Source organism: Fistularia commersonii, chromosome 28 (assembly GCF_037954325.1).
Source record: "Fistularia commersonii isolate RoL2024-O1a breed Wild chromosome 28, RoL_Fcom_v1.0, whole genome shotgun sequence".
Lineage (NCBI taxonomy): Eukaryota > Metazoa > Chordata > Actinopteri > Syngnathiformes > Fistulariidae > Fistularia > Fistularia commersonii.
In genome coordinates, this window is record NC_141311.1 from 743,148 (window position 1) to 761,277 (window position 18,130).

General features: G+C 48.5%; 1 protein-coding gene across 4 annotated transcripts; it reads left to right on the forward strand.

Moving 5' to 3' along the window:
- Positions 1-172: 172 nt before the first annotated feature.
- Positions 173-17,657, forward strand: tom1l2a (target of myb1 like 2 membrane trafficking protein a). 4 transcript variants are annotated; one of them, XR_015108916.1, is made up of 16 exons: positions 173-285; positions 4,183-4,267; positions 5,435-5,513; positions 5,754-5,903; positions 6,995-7,129; positions 7,209-7,352; positions 7,584-7,700; positions 8,921-9,054; positions 9,306-9,348; positions 9,947-10,109; positions 10,912-11,026; positions 11,601-11,676; positions 12,183-12,257; positions 14,603-15,330; positions 15,436-15,472; positions 15,570-17,657. XR_015108916.1 is itself a non-coding variant. In XM_086175494.1 (16 exons), the coding sequence occupies exons 1-16, from the start codon at positions 234-236 to the stop codon at positions 15,710-15,712; spliced, it is 1,608 nt and encodes a 535-aa protein (XP_086031620.1). In that variant the 5' UTR covers positions 173-233; the 3' UTR covers positions 15,713-17,657. The 4 variants fall into 4 exon arrangements, 3 of the variants coding, with proteins under 3 accessions (XP_086031620.1, XP_086031621.1, XP_086031622.1); XM_086175494.1 differs by having other exon boundaries at positions 14,603-14,662; XM_086175495.1 differs by lacking the exon at positions 12,183-12,257 and having other exon boundaries at positions 14,603-14,662.
- The last annotated feature ends 473 nt before the right edge of the window (positions 17,658-18,130 follow it).

An 18,130-nucleotide genomic window follows, 5' to 3' on the forward strand; every position in this document is an offset into this window, starting at 1 on the left:
GTTCTTCTACAAAATATAACTACACGCTTCGTTAAAGCTCCAAATGTATGCGAAGGAAATAATATTCTCACACTACTGTAGAGTTTTGATCGTAATTGACAATATTACGAGCTGTACATAATAGGCTGCCGGCTGTTTCGTCCAATAGGATGAGTTCGGGGGCGGGGCTTCGAAGCCCCGCCCCCGGGCCTCGGCTTGTCATTCCCGGCCGGGTTGTTTGTTGTGTTGTCAAAATGGAGTTCTTACTTGGCAATCCGTACAGCACTCCCGTGGGCCAGTGCATAGGTAGGTTAGTCTTGAAAATATATTTATTGGACGTATAGTACTTTCTACCATTTACCTTTTAAGCATCACGTATTTTTTCCCCTCGCTTCCAGGGTCGGGCCAGTTGTATTAGCGAGCTAGCACGTCATCTACTTGGAATGAGCTCTCAGCTAATGCTAGCATGCTAACTTACCAACTTAGTTCGCTGTGATTTCAAGTTGAATTTATTCAACGTGGTATTTCAGGGCATGTGGCGGGCAGCGAGTATCCTCGTATTAAGCAGTCAAACGCGTTAAAACAAAGGACGGCGTGAGTCATGCTGTAAAAAGGACTTTATTGGAAGTGGCTCCCAGAGGCTGCAGTTAGCCAAGCTGTGATTCAATATTTCCACCTCAGAAAGTGTATGTCTGCTGATGACCTGGGTTGTTCAGCCTCCCGTGTGAAGCGTTGTGTTTGCCTGCAGGGCTGAGGTGAAAGGCCTACCACATCCATTTGGTGCGGTCACATCTCTGTGTGCATGTCGCTTGTTTGCGAGATGATGGGAGATGGAAGCCAAGCAAAGAGCCCAGAGCCAGGCTGTGCCTCCTGCACAGGCAGACAGCTCCTCATTGAGATCAGGACATAGTACGGTGTTTATCCAGTCATAACAAAGTCTTAATGTTCTATTCTTTTGCTTTGTTGCCATTAACTGGGACTCAGTAATGAGGATGACTCCTCTTCAAAATGCCTAACTATTTACAACATCTCAGCTGTTCTCATCTTGTTGATAAAAAGCACTATTCTTGGTTATTTTGGACTATTCCTCAGCTTCTGGCTCTTATAAACACCTTTGATTTTCAGCACGGGCGTTTACAAAGTGCTGGTACGTTGTGTGTCTGGCGTTTTGATTTTTTTCTCCAAATACTCGCTTATCATGCCTTCATGGGCGCCCGTTTTGAAGAATGTGTTCTCCCTAGAGTCACACAAGTGCAGAAAGCTGATTCATGAACGACGTCTGCAGATTTTATGTATCGGTTTTCCCCTCGCAGGAACTGTAACGGCTCGTTGATAACAGGGCTGCGCCGCAGTCAGACTTATCGTTGCGCTGGAGAGAAATAGTTTGGAGGAAGGATGACTTAGATGGCCTTTGTCTCGGGCCAGTGGAGGCCACCACCCACGGACCGACCCCGGCGTCGTCCGATACGCAGACCACAGTTACACAGCTCCCCGTATCCAGGCCTACAAGTTAAAATGATTTGACATAACTCCTGATTCCTTTTTCTAAAAGTCCACCACAACATTCTTGTACCTGAAAGAAGTGACCCGATACTGGCCAGTAAGCTGCCATCTCAGCTGAAGTTCATACACCGCTGATACTTCTCAGTAATGGGGGAAGGAACCTGATGGTGACAATATAAAGAGGTCAAAACAATACAAAACCAAGCCCTTTTACACATCATTGATCAACTCTGGAAATCTCAGTCAGTTGGGAAATGAAACAGCCCACAAGATCCGTATTTCTGTGATCAGCCCTCCGTGTCGAGCGCTCTCAGTGTGTCGGGGGAATCAATACGTCAATCTGATGGTGTGTGTGTGTGTGTGTGTGTGTGTGTGTGTGTGTGTGTGTGTGTGGCGATGCCGCCCCGGAAAGGCTGCTTGGCCGTTAACCTCCGAGTTATACAAAGTCCAGCCATTTTGGTTGAAATGAGGAAATGAAATACGGGTTGCATATGAAACGTGATACGAGAAAGCAGAATGGGAGATTGCAGCTCACGCTCGAAGCTGCAAAGAGCACAGGACGTCCTCTTCTCTGTCCCTGAACCTTCACATTCATCTTCACCTGCGACGGGCCTGCAGTTTGTGTAGCCCTTGCATCTTCTTATCATTCTCCTTTGCAGATGACTGTGGAAATGTTAAACCTGAAATTGTCAGGCAGTGTCTATTATCTTACCCTTGAAATCTGGTTTATTGTAGTGAGCAAATACTTTATGAATGACAGAAGAAAAAGCGAGCGAGCAGGGAAAGGAAGGACAGAGCGAGGGTCCGGAGAGGGACAGAGATCTGCAGATTCGTAGACAGTGGATGGCACAGCTCGCCACCGCCGGTCATGTGACGGAGTGGCTTTGCTGGTGTGGTCTCCCAGGCTCGGCCACCGTGGATGAATGCGCTCATTTGCCACTTAACTTCATTAGCGCGGCCGATGGCGTGGTTTTGTTATCGTTCTGGTGGCACGGAGAGATCAGCCCCCCCCCCCGGAGCCGGCGCTGGTGCCGATCCTGCCGTGAAAATCCGCTTGAGGAGATTAGACAGGATATTGCAGTGGGTTAAGTCTTCAAACTTGCGTTCTGCATATTGCGCCACCGATAACAGAGACACATCTTGTTTTTAAGAGATAAATGCTTTTAAACACGCTTTTTTTGTATTACCTTTGTGTTGACATTTGCTCAGTTTGCAACCAGTTGAAGAACCGAGGCAGGAAGGGGCTGAATGAGCCGTGTCTGCCGGAGCCGTCTCACACTGAACCCTAAAAGAAAGCGGCATGGCCCGGGGAGAGGCTCTTTGTCTGGGTAGAAGAGCCTGGGGGGGCCCCGGGGCCGCCGCCCTCAAGGGGCGAGCGCTTTCTGGAAAAGTTCAACACATCACCGTTAGAGCGAGGTAGAAAAAGCTCTCCTCCATCGCTGCGCCGATCACTTTAAACCAGTGTTTCCCGACCACTGTGCCGTGAGAGATCATCAGGTGCGCCGTGGAAAAATGCCAACTTACACCTGATTGGTCCAAAGATGATTTATTCAACGTAAATCATGTTTCTTGGCGTGTCTGTGTGGGCAGCGTGCTGCGACTGGAACAACTATGAAATGCTCTTCTACTAGACGGCAACAGGATGTGAACGAACCTGTGGATCCACCTGCTTCTGAGGCATCAGTGATGCTTCCAGTGAGAAGCAGCGATACATGGATAAATGTTTTATTTCAATCATGACCTTATGGTCTTGAAGAGCCTGATGAAGGCCCAAGTCTGAGTAGAGGTCAGAAGGTGAGCTCAGCTCAATATAATGAAGGTTAGATGGCGTTTCCTCAGTTCCTGCAAGAATATCAGCTTAGTGTTCAAGCAAACAGGGCCAGATTTCACACTGAGTACATTCAGACTACAGTTTCCTTGTGTTTCATTAAAAACGATTTTGAGATATTCTCTTGGTGGCGTGCTTTGTCATTTTTCTGATGTAAAATATGTGCCGCGGCTCATAAAGGTTGGGAAACACTGCCTCAAACCGCCACATCCCTGCACCCGCACATGATTTGATTCAGTGCCGAGGAAGGAGGCCCGGCGCTGGCCGCTGCCCGGGCACAAACCTAACCTCAGTCTGGATTATATTATTTTCTGGCAGCGACCAAACATATATTAGATGTCGGGCTGGAGTGAGAAGGGGGTCTGCTCTTATACCGAGACTGTTTTGTCCGAGTACATCTCATTTGGTGTTCCCCCGCGACGCGCATCCGCACAGTTCAGCCGAGCAACAGGTGGTAAATGACCCGCTGTAGCGATTCCAACTCACAAGACAGTTTGATAGATGATACGAGCCGCGCATGGAGATAAGCGTAAGATATAAATCACATAAGGAGTTAAAGTATGGCGGGCAGAGTGAGAAAGAGAGAGAGAGTGCCGACAGCTCGCAGCGGGCGCCGGCTCATAACCCAAATTATCTTCAGCTGACGGCATAATTCATCTCGTGACCAGGACTTATTAGAAACTATTATTAGTGCTCGGTCAGTGAAAGCATGCTCCGATAGAATCGAGCCCGATTGCTCTTTCGCCAATATTGTTTTCTCTCCTCCGATGCTATCGCTTATTTTGACGTGAGCTTGTGAATGTTATCTATTCTTGAAATGTGCACCTTATGACCGGGGCACTGAGAACTCGAACCTTCTTGGTGTCTTTCAGAGAGAGCAACGGATGGAGGCCTGCAGAACGAAGACTGGACTCTCAACATGGAGATCTGTGACATCATCAATGAGACGGATGAGGGGTAAGCCTCCGCCGCCGCCGCCGCTCGTGCCGGCTCTCGTCGTGAATAGTCAGTTGTCCCTACGGTCCGTGGGCTTCGGGTCTGAAAAGGCCTTTGGTTCCCCACAGGAGACTGAACTGGAAGCCTGTTATTTTCTTTACGTCGCGGCTGACCGAGTGACTCCAGGACATAATTCACCGACCGCCGCGCCCCACCGCAAGGCACTATAGAGAGTCTTTTGTTTCTCGTAGGTGACGATATGGAAATAACCGATTTACGGTCCTAACGTCAGCATTTTGCGATTTGGCCGCCCGAGCCTCTGTATTTTAAAGGAAAAAGAAAGAAATCGGTGGAGTTCAGCGGGTGTGGTTCTTGGACCGGCATTCAGAGCCAAAGGTTGCAACTTCTGATGACGATTCTTGCACGATTAAATAAAAAGAGCGGAAAAGCTCCGGAAGACGACGAGTTTCTTAATCAGATCAAACACGATTGCCACAGCGAGAGTCCTGTTTTCAGGAGGAATGTCGAAAATGCTCCGCCGAGTCATTTCCGCTCTCCTCAGCACTTCTTGCTTCTCGGTGCATTCTCCACGCCGACACACACGCTCATTGTGTCAGCGCACAACGTGGGCGCAGCAAACCGTCAGTTCAGCTGGACGCGGGACGTTTCCGCCGCGAAGCCCGGCGACGTCTGGTGGACTCCAGAGGTCGCGGCTGAAAAATGACAAACTGTTCTGAACCACATGATAAACAGGATCCACTCAAAAGTGAAAATATCCGTCGACACGTGTTCCTTCCCGCCGCAGCCGGAGGTTTTTTTTTTTTTTGTGCAATCTATACCCCGTCTTCATCCATTTCAATTAAATGCATCATTCAGCCAGTAAATGTAGCGTGGCTCGTGAAGGAGTTCATAAAAGTTTATTACATCTCATCTGCGGCGGGTAGACGGGCTGAGCGAGCCGGCCTCGGCGCTTCACGCACGAGCGGCCCTGATCTCGCTTCGGGAGGAGCAGATCGTCACGCCGGAGGAAAGAGGGAGACAGATGGCCGGGCGGCTTCTCTCCGTCCCGGGCTCACGCCGACACTGGCAGAGTGACGTGCATCTGTTATCGCGGCGCGGGAAATAATTAAACCCGAGTCAGAGATGACAAAGTCGCTCCGTCCAACTGTCTCTCTGTCTTGTCTTCAGGCCAAAAGACGCCATGCGAGCGCTGAAGAAGAGACTCGGTGGCAACAAGAACTACAGGGAAGTTATGCTGGCGCTGACGGTGAGACCCCTGCGTCGACTCTTTCACCTCTCACACTGTTTAGGGCCCGAATATTTCCCATGGTTGTCTTTTTACGCGCAGCTTTTGTGTGAAACGCGAGGTTTATATATCAGTTTCTTGCCTCCGCTCAGACTCTTGCGTTAGCTCTGCTAGCTCTGCTTCTCTGAGACGTAGCTGTCGCGGCTAACCCGTCCACACACACCTGTGTGTGTCCTCATTCGACCCCTTCTGTCCGCGCAGGTCGTGGAAACATGCGTGAAGAACTGCGGCCACCGGTTCCACGTGCAGGTGGCCAACAGAGACTTCATCGAGGGCGTCCTGGTCAAAATCATCTCTCCTAAAACCAATCCTCCCACCATTGTTCAGGACAAAGTGCTGTCCCTCATTCAGGTATCTGACTTCTACTTTGCCCTCGTATTACGTTTTTGCTTCCAGCATTAAAGCGGTGCTCCGGTGATCCCTCCACCGAGTGGAATTGGTTCTGTGACCGCGCTGGTTGCTCCGTTTCTTATATCAAATTAAATTTCCCAGTCAAAATGAACCGAAACGCTTTAAATCCATTACAGTCCCCCGGTTTTGTGATTTGTTTTTTTTTTAATATGCACTTCATAAATATCAAATAATGTGTAAAACAAACAAACAAACAATGATGCATAATAAAAAAAGAATGTAATGCTCCTCCCTTTATGCTACAATGTGTTGCTAACTTGCATAAAGTGAGATTTAAGTTGCTCCTCTTTCTAAAACCATCCATCCGTCCTCGACCGGCCTCGAACGCTTGAACGTCCACGTTCCCGCCGTCCGCCGAAACGAATCCCCGTAAACGTCTCCCGCCTTCTCACAGACGATGCTCTCCTTCTCTGTATCTCACCCTCAACAACTTCTCCATCTCTTCTGGAGGAGTCCACCACACACACACCTCGCTTGTGTTTTCCCAGGATGTTCCCTGGGCTAGCTAGCGACGGCGGCGCGTCTCACAGCTGGTGCCGTTCACGCGGGTGTCAAACGTTCGTCCCGCTGCTCCGAACGCAGATCTGCGCTCCAATCACAAAACCAAAAATCTCAGAAAATGACATTTTTGGATCTCCAGCCTCTCTGTGACCACGTCAGCGTGGCGTCTGGAATCAGGAAGGTCATCGGTGCTCTCCGTCGGACCGGGTCCCCAGGCGGGTTCCACCTCCCCGCAGCTTCTGGCGTTAACCGTTCATGACGAGGTCACCTTGGCCCACGGGTGGCGCTCCTCGCCGCTCCTCGCCGCTCTCCGCTCTCCTGGCTTTACTGAGGGCTGAACAGGACCCCCGGGGCCGTCTCTGCAGAGTCCTTCGTTCAACCTATTTGCACCTTCTGGAGAGTGTGTGTCTGGAAAGATCTGAACTCATTAACCTTCCCTCGTTCCTTTGTCGCGCAGAAATCTCACATTGCTCGCAGGAGTAACATCACCTCACCCCTCCTGGTGTTTTCGATGTCTCCGTGTCTGGCAGGCCTGGGCCGACGCCTTCAGGAGTAGCCCTGATCTGACGGGGGTCGTCCACATTTATGAAGAGCTGAAGAGGAAAGGCATCGAGTTCCCGATGGCAGATCTGGACGCGTTGTCCCCCATTCACACTCCGCAGAGGGTAACCACGGGCAAACGCCGACCGATCGCTCGTGTATCTAAACCGTCGGTATTCCACGGGGTCGCTTTCGTTCTCCCAGGGCACGCCGGAGGTGGACCCGGCCATGATCAAGTATCTCGCCCCGGTGTCTCCTGCTGCCAGATCTCCTAAGACCACCGCGGCGACCGGCTCCGCCACCCAGACCTCCCAAATACCGAGTCCCATCACAGCGACTTCTGAGCAGGTGAATCACGTTCAAAGCACCTTTTGCACAACCGCGTCGCCATATTGACGTCGTTTTTTGGACGCGAATCCATCGGACGTATTTCTGCGATTGCTTTCGTCGGTCGAGAAAGACGATTTGTCCGAGTTAATCGAATCAAAAGTCGTAAAGTCAGTCCGCCGCCATGAGGAATATCTGGTCCCGCAGACTTTGGATGTTTTCAAATGACACTCGACCGTCCCGCCCCTCCAGATCGCCCGGCTGCGCAGCGAGCTGGACGTGGTCAGAGGGAACGTCAAGGTCATGTCGGAGATGCTGACGGAGATGGTTCCCGGCCAGGAGGCGGCCTCTGACCTCGAACTACTTCAGGTTTGACGCGACACAATGCGGCGCTCGGATGGGCTGAAACAGCCATAAACATTCAGCGTTTTGGAAGCGTTACAGAGACTCCAACGCCAAAGTAAAGAGTTGTGTAGGCGCCATGTTTTGCGGTTCTTCTGTAACCTCACACAGGGCACCATTTGTTGTGCAATGAATGGAGCTAGAAATAGTTATTTGTAATAACACTTAATAATAATCAATGATATATTAGTGATTCATCAAATTTATTGGCGTATCATCATCTCAATAATGACGCTAACCTTTGTTCTGGGCGTCACCAGCAAACCTGGAAAATAATAACTAGCCAGTGAAATGCAGTCTCAAGAAAAGGTTATTTATCTAGAAATGTCAATATTGAACCATGACTAGGGTGTGACCCTGTCACGCAGTCGTGTCACAATATGGAAACTCCCCTTTTAGAATATAATAGTTTATTTAACAACCTGAAATGTGTGTAAAAGTACTGCAAAAATGGCGGCGGCCTCAGGAAAAGCTACAAATGGTTCCCCGTGAGGCTGGAGTAGAATGGTGCACAACAAACACCGTTTACCCACGTATCAGCCTCCCCGTGAGGTGGAGTTTTCTCCAGTTGAGCTCCCCTGGGGGGACACGGGGCCAAACCTTCCTTTACCAGCATTTCTTGTAAAATTCCAGCTTCTCCACGGCGTGGAGGGAATTTTGCACGCTGCTATTTTCTCCAAAGCCACGTGGGGGCGCTGTATCATCGGGGATCGGAGGAACGGCGCTCGCCTCATCGACTCCCTACAAATGATTTATAAATCACTTACAGACAAATAACCGCAGTCCAGACCTTTCAGACATTTACAGCGATCTCTCGAAATCTGCCACGACACCCGACTGACGCTCAGTTTTAATTTGGACAGGCGTGTCCAAGCGTGGGATTCAAGGATTCAAAGTGCAGAGTGGCATGAAATGCACCGTCATGAAATTCTCCCCGCGAATGCCAGATAATATAACACAAGTACAAAATAAATACATAATAGTGCACAGTAAAAGCAATTAAAGGCAGCTCGGCGCTGGCCCAGTAGGAATATAAACCCTGCTGAAATGTAAACGATGTATCCGCTCACATTTCAGTAAATATTTTACAGGACCAACAAAATCATTGTTTTGGATTTTGTCCCCGGCCGACAGATTTTATCGGCGTTAATCATTTGAGCCTCCTTTTCGTGTCGCACGATGTGAAGGAGCTGCACAGGACATGCAGGGCGATGCAGCAGAGGGTCGTTGAGCTGATTTCACGCGTGTCTAATGAGGAGGTGACCGAGGAGCTGCTGCACGTCAACGACGACCTCAACAACATTTTCCTCCGATACGAGAGGTACGATCCTCGACGTCGACTTTCGAAAACACACGTTCACAAGTAGAAGTTCAAGCCACTGAAGCTAATGAAGACTAAGTCGCCAGATGAAATGAGACTCAAATTTATCGGAGAACACAAAGTAGGACATCTTCCCGAACGATGTGTCTCCTCCCCGTTTTTAAGCACGATTTCCCCCATAAGGCTCTTTTGTGGGATTTTTCACAAGCACCAAATGTGTGTGTTTGACAGGAAGTGTGTGTTGTTGGCAGGTTCGAGCGGTACCGGTGTGGGAGGGCTGCACAGAGCAAAGGGGTGAGTGTCGTCGACAGTAAGTGACGTCAGACCCGACGTTACAAACGCTTCCGACCCAATCGGCGCCGGATGTTCTCGTTTTTCCGCAAACGTGTTTTCGATACGCCGGCTATTACCGGAGGAAGGCGCTAAACGGAATGCACTGCGGCGCTATCTCCTGAATCAGGAGAGCTGCATTTTCTTTATTGCGGACCAAATTCCATTTTACCGTTATGAGCGTAAAGTTCGGTCACCGGCCAAAAGGTTGAGGCGTCTCTTTCTGTTTTCCACGTCGCTCTTTGTCATCGTGTTGATCTTTCTTTGTGTTCTGTCTGTCTGTGCGCCGGACAGCTGATGGAGGCAAGTATGACGCGGCTATCGTGTTCCGTCCGAGCAAGTAACACGTCTGCTCCGCGGGACTGACATTCGCCCGTCCGCATCCCACACACCCCCGTGTGAATTTAGACGGTAGTGATCTCTCCTAACCTCTGCCTCATAGACCATCAGTCCCGTCCATCCCTGTGCACACCAGTAGATACCGATGCCGATAGCGTCCGCGCGTGCTGCTCCAACCTTTCCTGCCTCTAAGTCGGATCCTTGCTCGTTCTCCCTCGGGTAGGTGTTGATGGAGGCCACAGACGACAACCTTATTGACCTGGGCCCGGGCTCCCCGGCCGTGGTCACGCCCAGGATCCCCTCCAGCCCCCCGGCCCTCGCCGCCGCCGCCTCCCCGGCCCACGACCTCGAACCGGCCACGTTAACCTCCGCACTGGCCGGTCTCGGTGAGGACAAACTTCTTTGTCTGATAGTTTTACATTACATTACATTACATTGCATTTGGCAGACGCTTTTATCCAAAGCGACTAACAATAGAGGACATGGGGACTGCAAATACACTTGCAAATATACTGCTCCAAAAAATAAAGGGAACACTTGAACAACACAATGTAACTCCAAGTCAATCCCACTTGTGTGAAATCATAGTGTCCACTCAGGAAGCAACACAGATTCATTTGGACTTGTTTTAAGGACATTACATCAAAGTTGGATCAGCCTGGAGTTTGTTTTTACACTTTATTTTTGAGTGTGATTCCTAATCCAGGCCTCCATGGGTCGATACAATTGATTTCCATTGATCATTTTGGTGTGATTTTGTTGTCAGCACATTCAACTGTGTAAAGAGCAAAGTATTTCATAAGAATATTTCATTCATTTAGATCTAGGATGTGTTTTTTAAGTGTTCCCTTTATTTTTTGGAGCAGTGTACAAGATGCACAGGAAAGTTTTAGTTTTACACGGTGGCTCTCGATAGCTTCAAGAGTCAACGGTGTCGAAAACGGCGATTATTTGGCTGCTAATGGCGGATGATTCATCCCGCCTGAGGAAACGATATCGTATCAAAACTCGGATATATCTCGCCTCGGATTTCCGATTTGCGAAGCTATCGTTCGCGAGAGATAACCGGGACAGGCCGATGGCGGTAAAATGCAAGGTTTCTCTTCCATCAAATGTCCGCCTTGTTTCCATCACGCCGCTCCTGCTCGCCGCCCGTGGCCGCACCGCCGCGTCGGCGTCTCGCTCCAGATGTGGGTTCGGACAGCGTGACGGGTTCCTCGTCCACCCTGCCCGGCCACAACCGGGACGACTTCGACATGTTCGCCCAGACCAGGAGCAGCTCTCTGGCCGAGCAGCGCAAAAAGCAAGTGCCACCTTCATCCGGATCTTTCCGTTTTCTGTTACCGTTTTCTTCACGTGTTTATTCAGCCTCTCTCTCTGCATGCGCCGGCAATAAAGTCTTTGTCAAACACCTCGGATTTACATAAACAGTTAATTACAGTTAAAATTGACATTTTTGTTTGCTCCTTTTTGTCCGAGGCAGCCGTAAGTGTAATCTGGACCCGTTCAATACGGTTTGGAAACAATTGGCGCTCTGAAATGATGGTAATCGTCTAAAGGATAAGAAAAGTAGTCGCTTAAGCAGAGAGAAATCAAATGCTTCGCATCACAAATGTCGACGGTTTTGTTTTGACGAAGCAGTGCTGTAAATAGGAACGTATTAATTTCATCTGTAACGTCATTTGAATCGATACCTGTCAGAAGAGCCGCGTATCGTTACTGTTTGTTTTATGACTTAAAGGCCGCGTTTTCCTCGTTTTATGGCGTGGAGTATTTCCATATATCGATGCGGTTGCTGTTTCTGTTTGCCATCGCTCCCCGCTCTCATTGATTTTAAGACAAAGCCGCTTTGATTCTATCGATGTGTTTGTGCACAGCGTGAAGTACGAGGACCCCCAGGCCCTGGGCGGCCTGGCCTCGGCTTTGGATGTCAGACAGCAGAACACGGCGGGGGTGAGTTCACCGGAGTGCGTCGTGGGGTTTCGGGGCGCCGCTTCCGTCCTCCGTCCTCTGTCCCGACCCGGAGTACCAGGTGTACCGGAGATGTGTTGCGTCGCGCGTGTCAACCATTTCCCCGTCGAAGTGTTTTTTCCTGCATTGGAGCGGCAATACAAACATGACCTGAGGTTTTCTCCGAAATCTAAACACAGGTTGGTTTCAATACATTTGCATAGTTTACGGCTGTGCACACAAACCACTGTAAACAAAAGAAAGCCGCACACACAAACGTCTCCCGAGGTGCCACTTGACCTCGGGGGTGCTTTTTCGTTTCCTCTTAATTTTTTCCCCATTTTCATCTTTATGGAATGAAACTTTCATCACGTCCTCTCTCCCCCCCCGATGTGACGCTGCTCTCTTGCATATTTGACCGGTGTGTGTCTGCGCTGTGTGCTAAACTGTGGCCGGGGTCTGCAGCCTTTTCTTCTCTTGTGTAAGGTGTTGTTCTGTTGTCGATTCAGCTGAGGGTAAAAGGGGCTGATAACCCGGCAGATCAGGAGCTGCCCATAGACAGCTGGCTTATTACCCAAGGAATGGTGAGGACTCCATCCTCAGTGTGTCCTCCCCTCTTCTCCCCTCCATCGCCACCATCACCCCGCTTCTGCCAGCATCATCCATAGTCCCGACGAGTTGCCCGTCACTTTCATCTCGCTAACAAGCGCTAACAAGCCTGAGGTCTTCCCCTTCCAGCCAAACACCTCCGTGCGTCAAACGGGTGTAGCGCTGCAGCGTTGGGCAATATTATCCTAATCTCGGGCCGCCGCGTTCATATCAGGTGCGTCATTTCATAGCGGCGTCTACCAATAAACACGCCGGCTTTATGGCGGCGCTGACTTTGGATTATCGTCCGATTTTGTCAGGGAGTAGGTTTACTTCATCGGCCTAAAACCAAAGATAAGCCGTCGCCTCGGTTTCTTTCCGTAAGTTTGCTCCTCGTACTGCGGTTGAAGTTTCATTCATATTGCCTGGTGCTACAGCTGCATCTCAAAAAGTTAGAATATCATGAAAAGGTTGAACATTGCACATGATGCAGTAATTCATGCAAAAGAGGCCCGACCAATATGGAGTGCGTAGAAATTAACGTACCTTTCAGGAGCCTGACGTATCTGATTTTTTTTTTCTAATTCTGAGACACTGAATTTGTTTTTCATTATCTGTGAGACGTAATGATCAAAATATCAAGAAAAAAAAAAGGTTTTAGAATATTTCCCTCCTGGTGGAACAAATGTAAATAATATATGGGTTTCAAGTTCTTAAATGAGTGACAGAAATATTAAACTTTTTCCTGATATTCTAATTGGTTGAGGTGTATCGTGCTCTCTTGACAGGGCGCTCGACATTTTACGCACCTTAACGTTCCTCTAAGGTTAAAATAATCATCCCGACTGACCGTAACCCGAGTCCGTTCTTAAAATTCTCCCACTAAAACAAAGGACTACAGAACCAAAGGTGAACAAAGGGCATCCACCTACTCCACGCTTTATTTCACTTCAAATTCGAGATGTTTTTTTTTTTTTCCCCTCGGATTTAAATATGCACCGCAATATCCCGTGTTTATCCTCTGGCCATATTCCATCTTTGCAGAGCCGTGCAAACAGTTTTTGCATGGATATGCAAACACGGAGGTAAATTAACATCCCGGTCGTTGGAGGCAGAAGCGCGTTTTCACCGCGGCTGCACGTCCAACGCAGACACGGCGCTGAATCGGAGGAATCTGCGTCGACGCGAGAATTTGGTCCCTGGAACCGAGAACCCGAGCTTCTGCGTGAGAAACAACCACCTCATACGTCCCGTCCACCAACTAACGTGGTTCAGTAGCCGCAGTAGTCCTAGCAGAATAACACTGACCGGAAGAGGCTTCTTCACTCACCTTTATTTTTCCTCCTCCTCTCACCCTTTTGGTGTGCTTTGAGTGACTTTCCATGTACCGCTGTCCTGTCTTTGCTTCTGAATTGTGTCCACTGTGACCAGAGGAAACCCCTCCAGCCCCAGGAACATTGTTCTGTTCCCAGATCAGATCAGATCAGATGGACGTCATTGAGCCCGCCGCGGGGTATGAAATTGCACGAGTCGTAATAATAGAAAGAATCTGCAAATAAACGATATAGATAGAAATAAATGAAGACAATTGGAACACAACGATAAGAAAAGACGACAAAAAAAGCCTCGGTGCAGGGAATGGTTCTAAAACAAGTAGAGGTGGGTAGTAAAATGAAATAAGGAGTCAAATGTCCTGGAGAAATTGGGTTTTCACGTCACGTTCACGTTTATTCGTCTCAAAGAAGTCGTATTCTGTTTAAGTCATTTTTTAGTGTTACGCAAACGGAAGTTCCTCAAGTATCATTTTAAAACCGAAAATATTGCAGACGATCGTACGAGTCACGAGCGCCACAAACTCCAGGCCGATGCGAAGAAATACAAGTGAAAAAGCAGGGTTGTCTCAAAAACTGACGTCGCCTCTCAAAGTCACCTTGCGGCGTCCGGCTCGGCGCTCAGCGGCGCGTTTGCACCGCCTCTCCACGGTCCGTGCACTTTGCGCTTCTCCCATCCAATCAATCTCTTCATAGTATTCAAGTGATTTGCTAATTAACTAATGATGTGGAATAATTAACGGTGCTGTGTGACATTAGCCGGCAGATGTTAAGCCATGTCAGCACCGCAGAACTAATGAGGACGATTCGCAGCCCGGGAGCCCGTGTTGTCGGGGAAGGCGGCCCCGGAGCAACACCGCTCCGGAGGGCTTCGCCGTCTTTTCAGGGCACCTGTTCTCCGCAATCTCATTTGATTTGTGTGTTTTCCCATCTCCCGCTAAGCTTTTGATCATTGCGAATCTTATTTGTGTGTGTGTGTGTGTGTGTGGGTGCTGCTCGTGGCTCCATAGATCCCTGTATCGCAGTCCTCTGTCATGGATGACATAGAGGAGTGGCTCTGTGCGGACGTGGTGAGACTCCTTTACCTTGATTTATCTTTCTCTTTCGCCTCACCCTTTTTTTTTTTTTTTTACATTTTCACATTTCAAAACATTGTATTCATCCATCTCATAACACACACACAGACACACACACACAGATTTGTTTCTTTTTATTCCTCACCTTTTCATCCATGCTATTAATCCCTCTTTCCACGGATGACTGAACGGTTAGTTAAGTGTCGGCCTCGGCTTTCAAACCCGGCTCTAACCACGGTGGGATTAAAACCGTCGCTGTGCATGTGGAGGTCATAACCTCGGGATTGTGTCCAGAAAAACATTTTTTTTTCACAGAAACAATGTTTTTGCCGCCGTAACTGCCGCAGCGTCCGCCTCCATCTATTCTCCATGCCACCATTTGGAACTCTGGCTCAGGGTTTCCTCGTCTCGGTCGGCCTCACGTTTAATCTGTTCTCCAAGGAAGGGGCGACTGGAATAGCAACGTTAAAAACATGGCTCTATTTTGCGGTGGAACTCGATCGCTGTCAGGCGCATCGCGGCGTTCTGCGGCGGGCGGATATCCCAGGCAGTTACGGGCATCTCACTCGTCGTCTTCATGTAGCGGAATGCGTGTTGGACAGACCCGTAAGAAACGGCCGACGTGTCGCAGCGTGTCTGAACCTAACAGGCGTCCAGAACATGTGCGTCTCTGACCGCTTTCCCCGCATCTTCTGTCCGTGGAGACCCAGTAACGGTGCTGGTGAAGAGAGCTTCATTCCTGTGTCGCTCTTTTTTTTTCTCCACAGAAAGGTGACGTCGCAGAGGAAGGGGTGACCAGTGAAGGTACGGGGTTCCTCCAGAAGCCGGAGATCAGCGATAGCTTTCGGCGACTGCTATCGACGCGGCCTCGTCGTCACAAATATCATTTGTTCTCCCTCAGAGTTTGATAAGTTCCTGGAGGAGCGAGCGATGGCCGCAGACTCCTTGCCGCCCCCCGGCGCTAACGCCGCTCTTGCCACCCGGCCATCCGGCGGATCCCACAAGAAGGCCGAACGGACGGAAGACGCCCTCTTTGCCTTGTAGACTCTCGATCCATGTCGGGCGTCCGAAGGTCCGCATCCTAAACGGCTCCCTCGAAATAGCGCTTCGGTCCCATTTCATCAGCGAGGGCGGAGAATGGGTGCGTCTCCTCCTCATAATCCTCTTGCTACAGTGTCGCCCTAACATGCAAAGGTTCGATGTGTTTACTGCACACTACTACCGTGTTGCATTTTACTATAAATGGATGTATTAATCTTTATTGTGGGATGTACTTGCAGCCTCGCATCTCGTTCGTACTGCCTCACCAAAGGAAGAAAGCCCGACTTGCGGTCTGGGAATTTGGCATTTTACCGTGGGGTCGGTGTAAAATGTATCTGCAGGTTCATACACAGTATGGAAGCACACAACTCGGAGTCTATACAGTATTAGTTATTTTTTAGTTATTGCTTATTTATGCATTTATTTTATAAATGGATTGTTCTCCTGTATACTAGCACTGTCCTCATGGTCGGCCCATGTGTTCAATAGCTTAACTGACAGGAGTGTCTGCAGTCGTGTCGTGATCACGTCACTAATACTGAGGTGTGCGAGGAAAGCCAGTCAGATCTGAATCTCACAGGAGAAACAACTAAAGTTAGCTGGCTAACTAGAAAACAAACTAAACACAAATACGGCTACTTCCAATGAATCCTGTTTGCCAGTCTTGCTGTCACTAAAGGGAACGTAAAAGGAAATCAAAAAAATCGCCGGATAGGATTGTCTGTCCGCATGTCGCGGTGGTATCGTCTACAAGCGGACTACGAAGTCCTTTAGATAAAAACAGAAACAAACAAATCATTTGCCCTAAGTAAATCCTAATTTGACTTGTTGGAGGGAAACAAACCCTTCCCCTGGCCCTGCAGCGTGGTGGTGGCTGCACTTTGCGGGAAAAACAGCCGCGTTTCGTCGGCCGTGTTTACAAGACTACTATTTTTCTAGGGAAAGGGAAACGATCTGTGGATTGGATTCAGTTTGCACATAACTTTTCTAATTCTAGTGCACGCTGACGACGCGTCACACGTCGCTGTCGGCGGATAGACTGACTCTTGAGTTTATGATTACAAAAAAAAAAAAAAAAAAGACACAGCTTACTTTAAATTATGCATTCTTACTTATAGATCCCTAATTCTATATTCTATATACCTCAAAAAACATTAGTTTCTGTACTTGGTTAAAGTTATGAATCATTTCACAGTAAGATCTTAAAGCAGAGAGGTTTATTTTATGTATTACTTGTTCCTGTGGTTGTATTTTTTAATAGCTTTTGTAAAAAGAAGAAGAAAAAAAGATTGCACCCTGTATTGAACTTGTAGTTTGGGCTCAAATGCAGCGAACAAACAAACGGGACTATTTGTGCAGTCCGATGATACGAGACGATACGTTACTTCTCGGTGTCATTTGTCCATTCGTCCGCGTTTTGTGGGAGTCTTTCTCTGAATCGGCTCACCCCGAAAGCACGTCTTGCAATGTATTCAGGGCTGCACGCCGTCTTCTTTCCAACCTCTTCCATGACATTCTGGTTTCTTATTAATTTGCACTGCGTATGCACTTCACACATATAGATATATATATATATATATATATATATATATATATATATATGATTTTTTTTTGTTTTATCTTTCTTCAAATATTCCCCTCAGTCAATCATGAACAGGCCAATATGAGCTCTCCACTGGACGCAGAGCTCCAGCGGTGCCACTGAAATTGAAGATAATGACATCTTTCTGCAATATCCTTGTGAGGGTGATGTTTAACTGTTTTTCAGTTTTTAAAACGCATTTCCTGAAAGAGCTTTAACTATGTTTGTATGTACGGTTACATTTAGTTATTAAGACTTACTAAAAGTTGCCAGATAACTGCATTTGATTTACCGTCAGTTGTTGTGTCCACTTTGAGTATCTCTTTACCGTGCAGTCGAAAATAAAGCCAGTTACTAAAGAAGTAACAGAGTGTTTCTGTGTTTTGTATGTTATTTATTTCTGGACCCGTAACGGAGCGTTCCTTGTTTTCGTGAAAGTTAAGCATTGATTGTGGTTTGCAGTATTTTCAACGGCGACGCGGTAGATCATCCAGGGGATGCACAGCACGCGCGGGGATTGTGTTGGTGGTTTCGTGCCGCTGTTGTAACTGCCTAATAAAACGCTAGCAATGTGTGCCCTCTGCATTTTTAACTGTTTGTGTTTATTTTGCACATGGTGTTTGGAGCCTGACGGGAGTTTTTTCCCATATGGACGCTGATGCAACCCACCGCGAGCCTTGCAGCGTACAGGCTGCTCACATGAGCACCCCCGTGCTATTTCAGCATCCCACCGTAAACAACTCCCTTTTGTCCGATATTTGACGTGTTATTGAAGTGGGTGTGCATCCTTCCACGCTCTAGAGAAAGAAAAGGCATCCTTGAATCTTTGGCTAAATACA

What these genes read in the sequence shown, in the direction of transcription:
- tom1l2a (XM_086175494.1), top strand. Translation starts at nt 234, where the DNA reads ATGGAGTTCTTACTTGGCAATCCGTACAGCACTCCCGTGGGCCAGTGC. An exon ending in AAGTGCTGTCCCTCATTCAG is followed by an intron (nt 5,904 to 6,994) that starts GTATCTGACTTC and finishes CGTGTCTGGCAG; the next exon opens with GCCTGGGCCGACGCCTTCAG. An exon ending in CCATTCACACTCCGCAGAGG is followed by an intron (nt 7,130 to 7,208) that starts GTAACCACGGGC and finishes TCGTTCTCCCAG; the next exon opens with GGCACGCCGGAGGTGGACCC.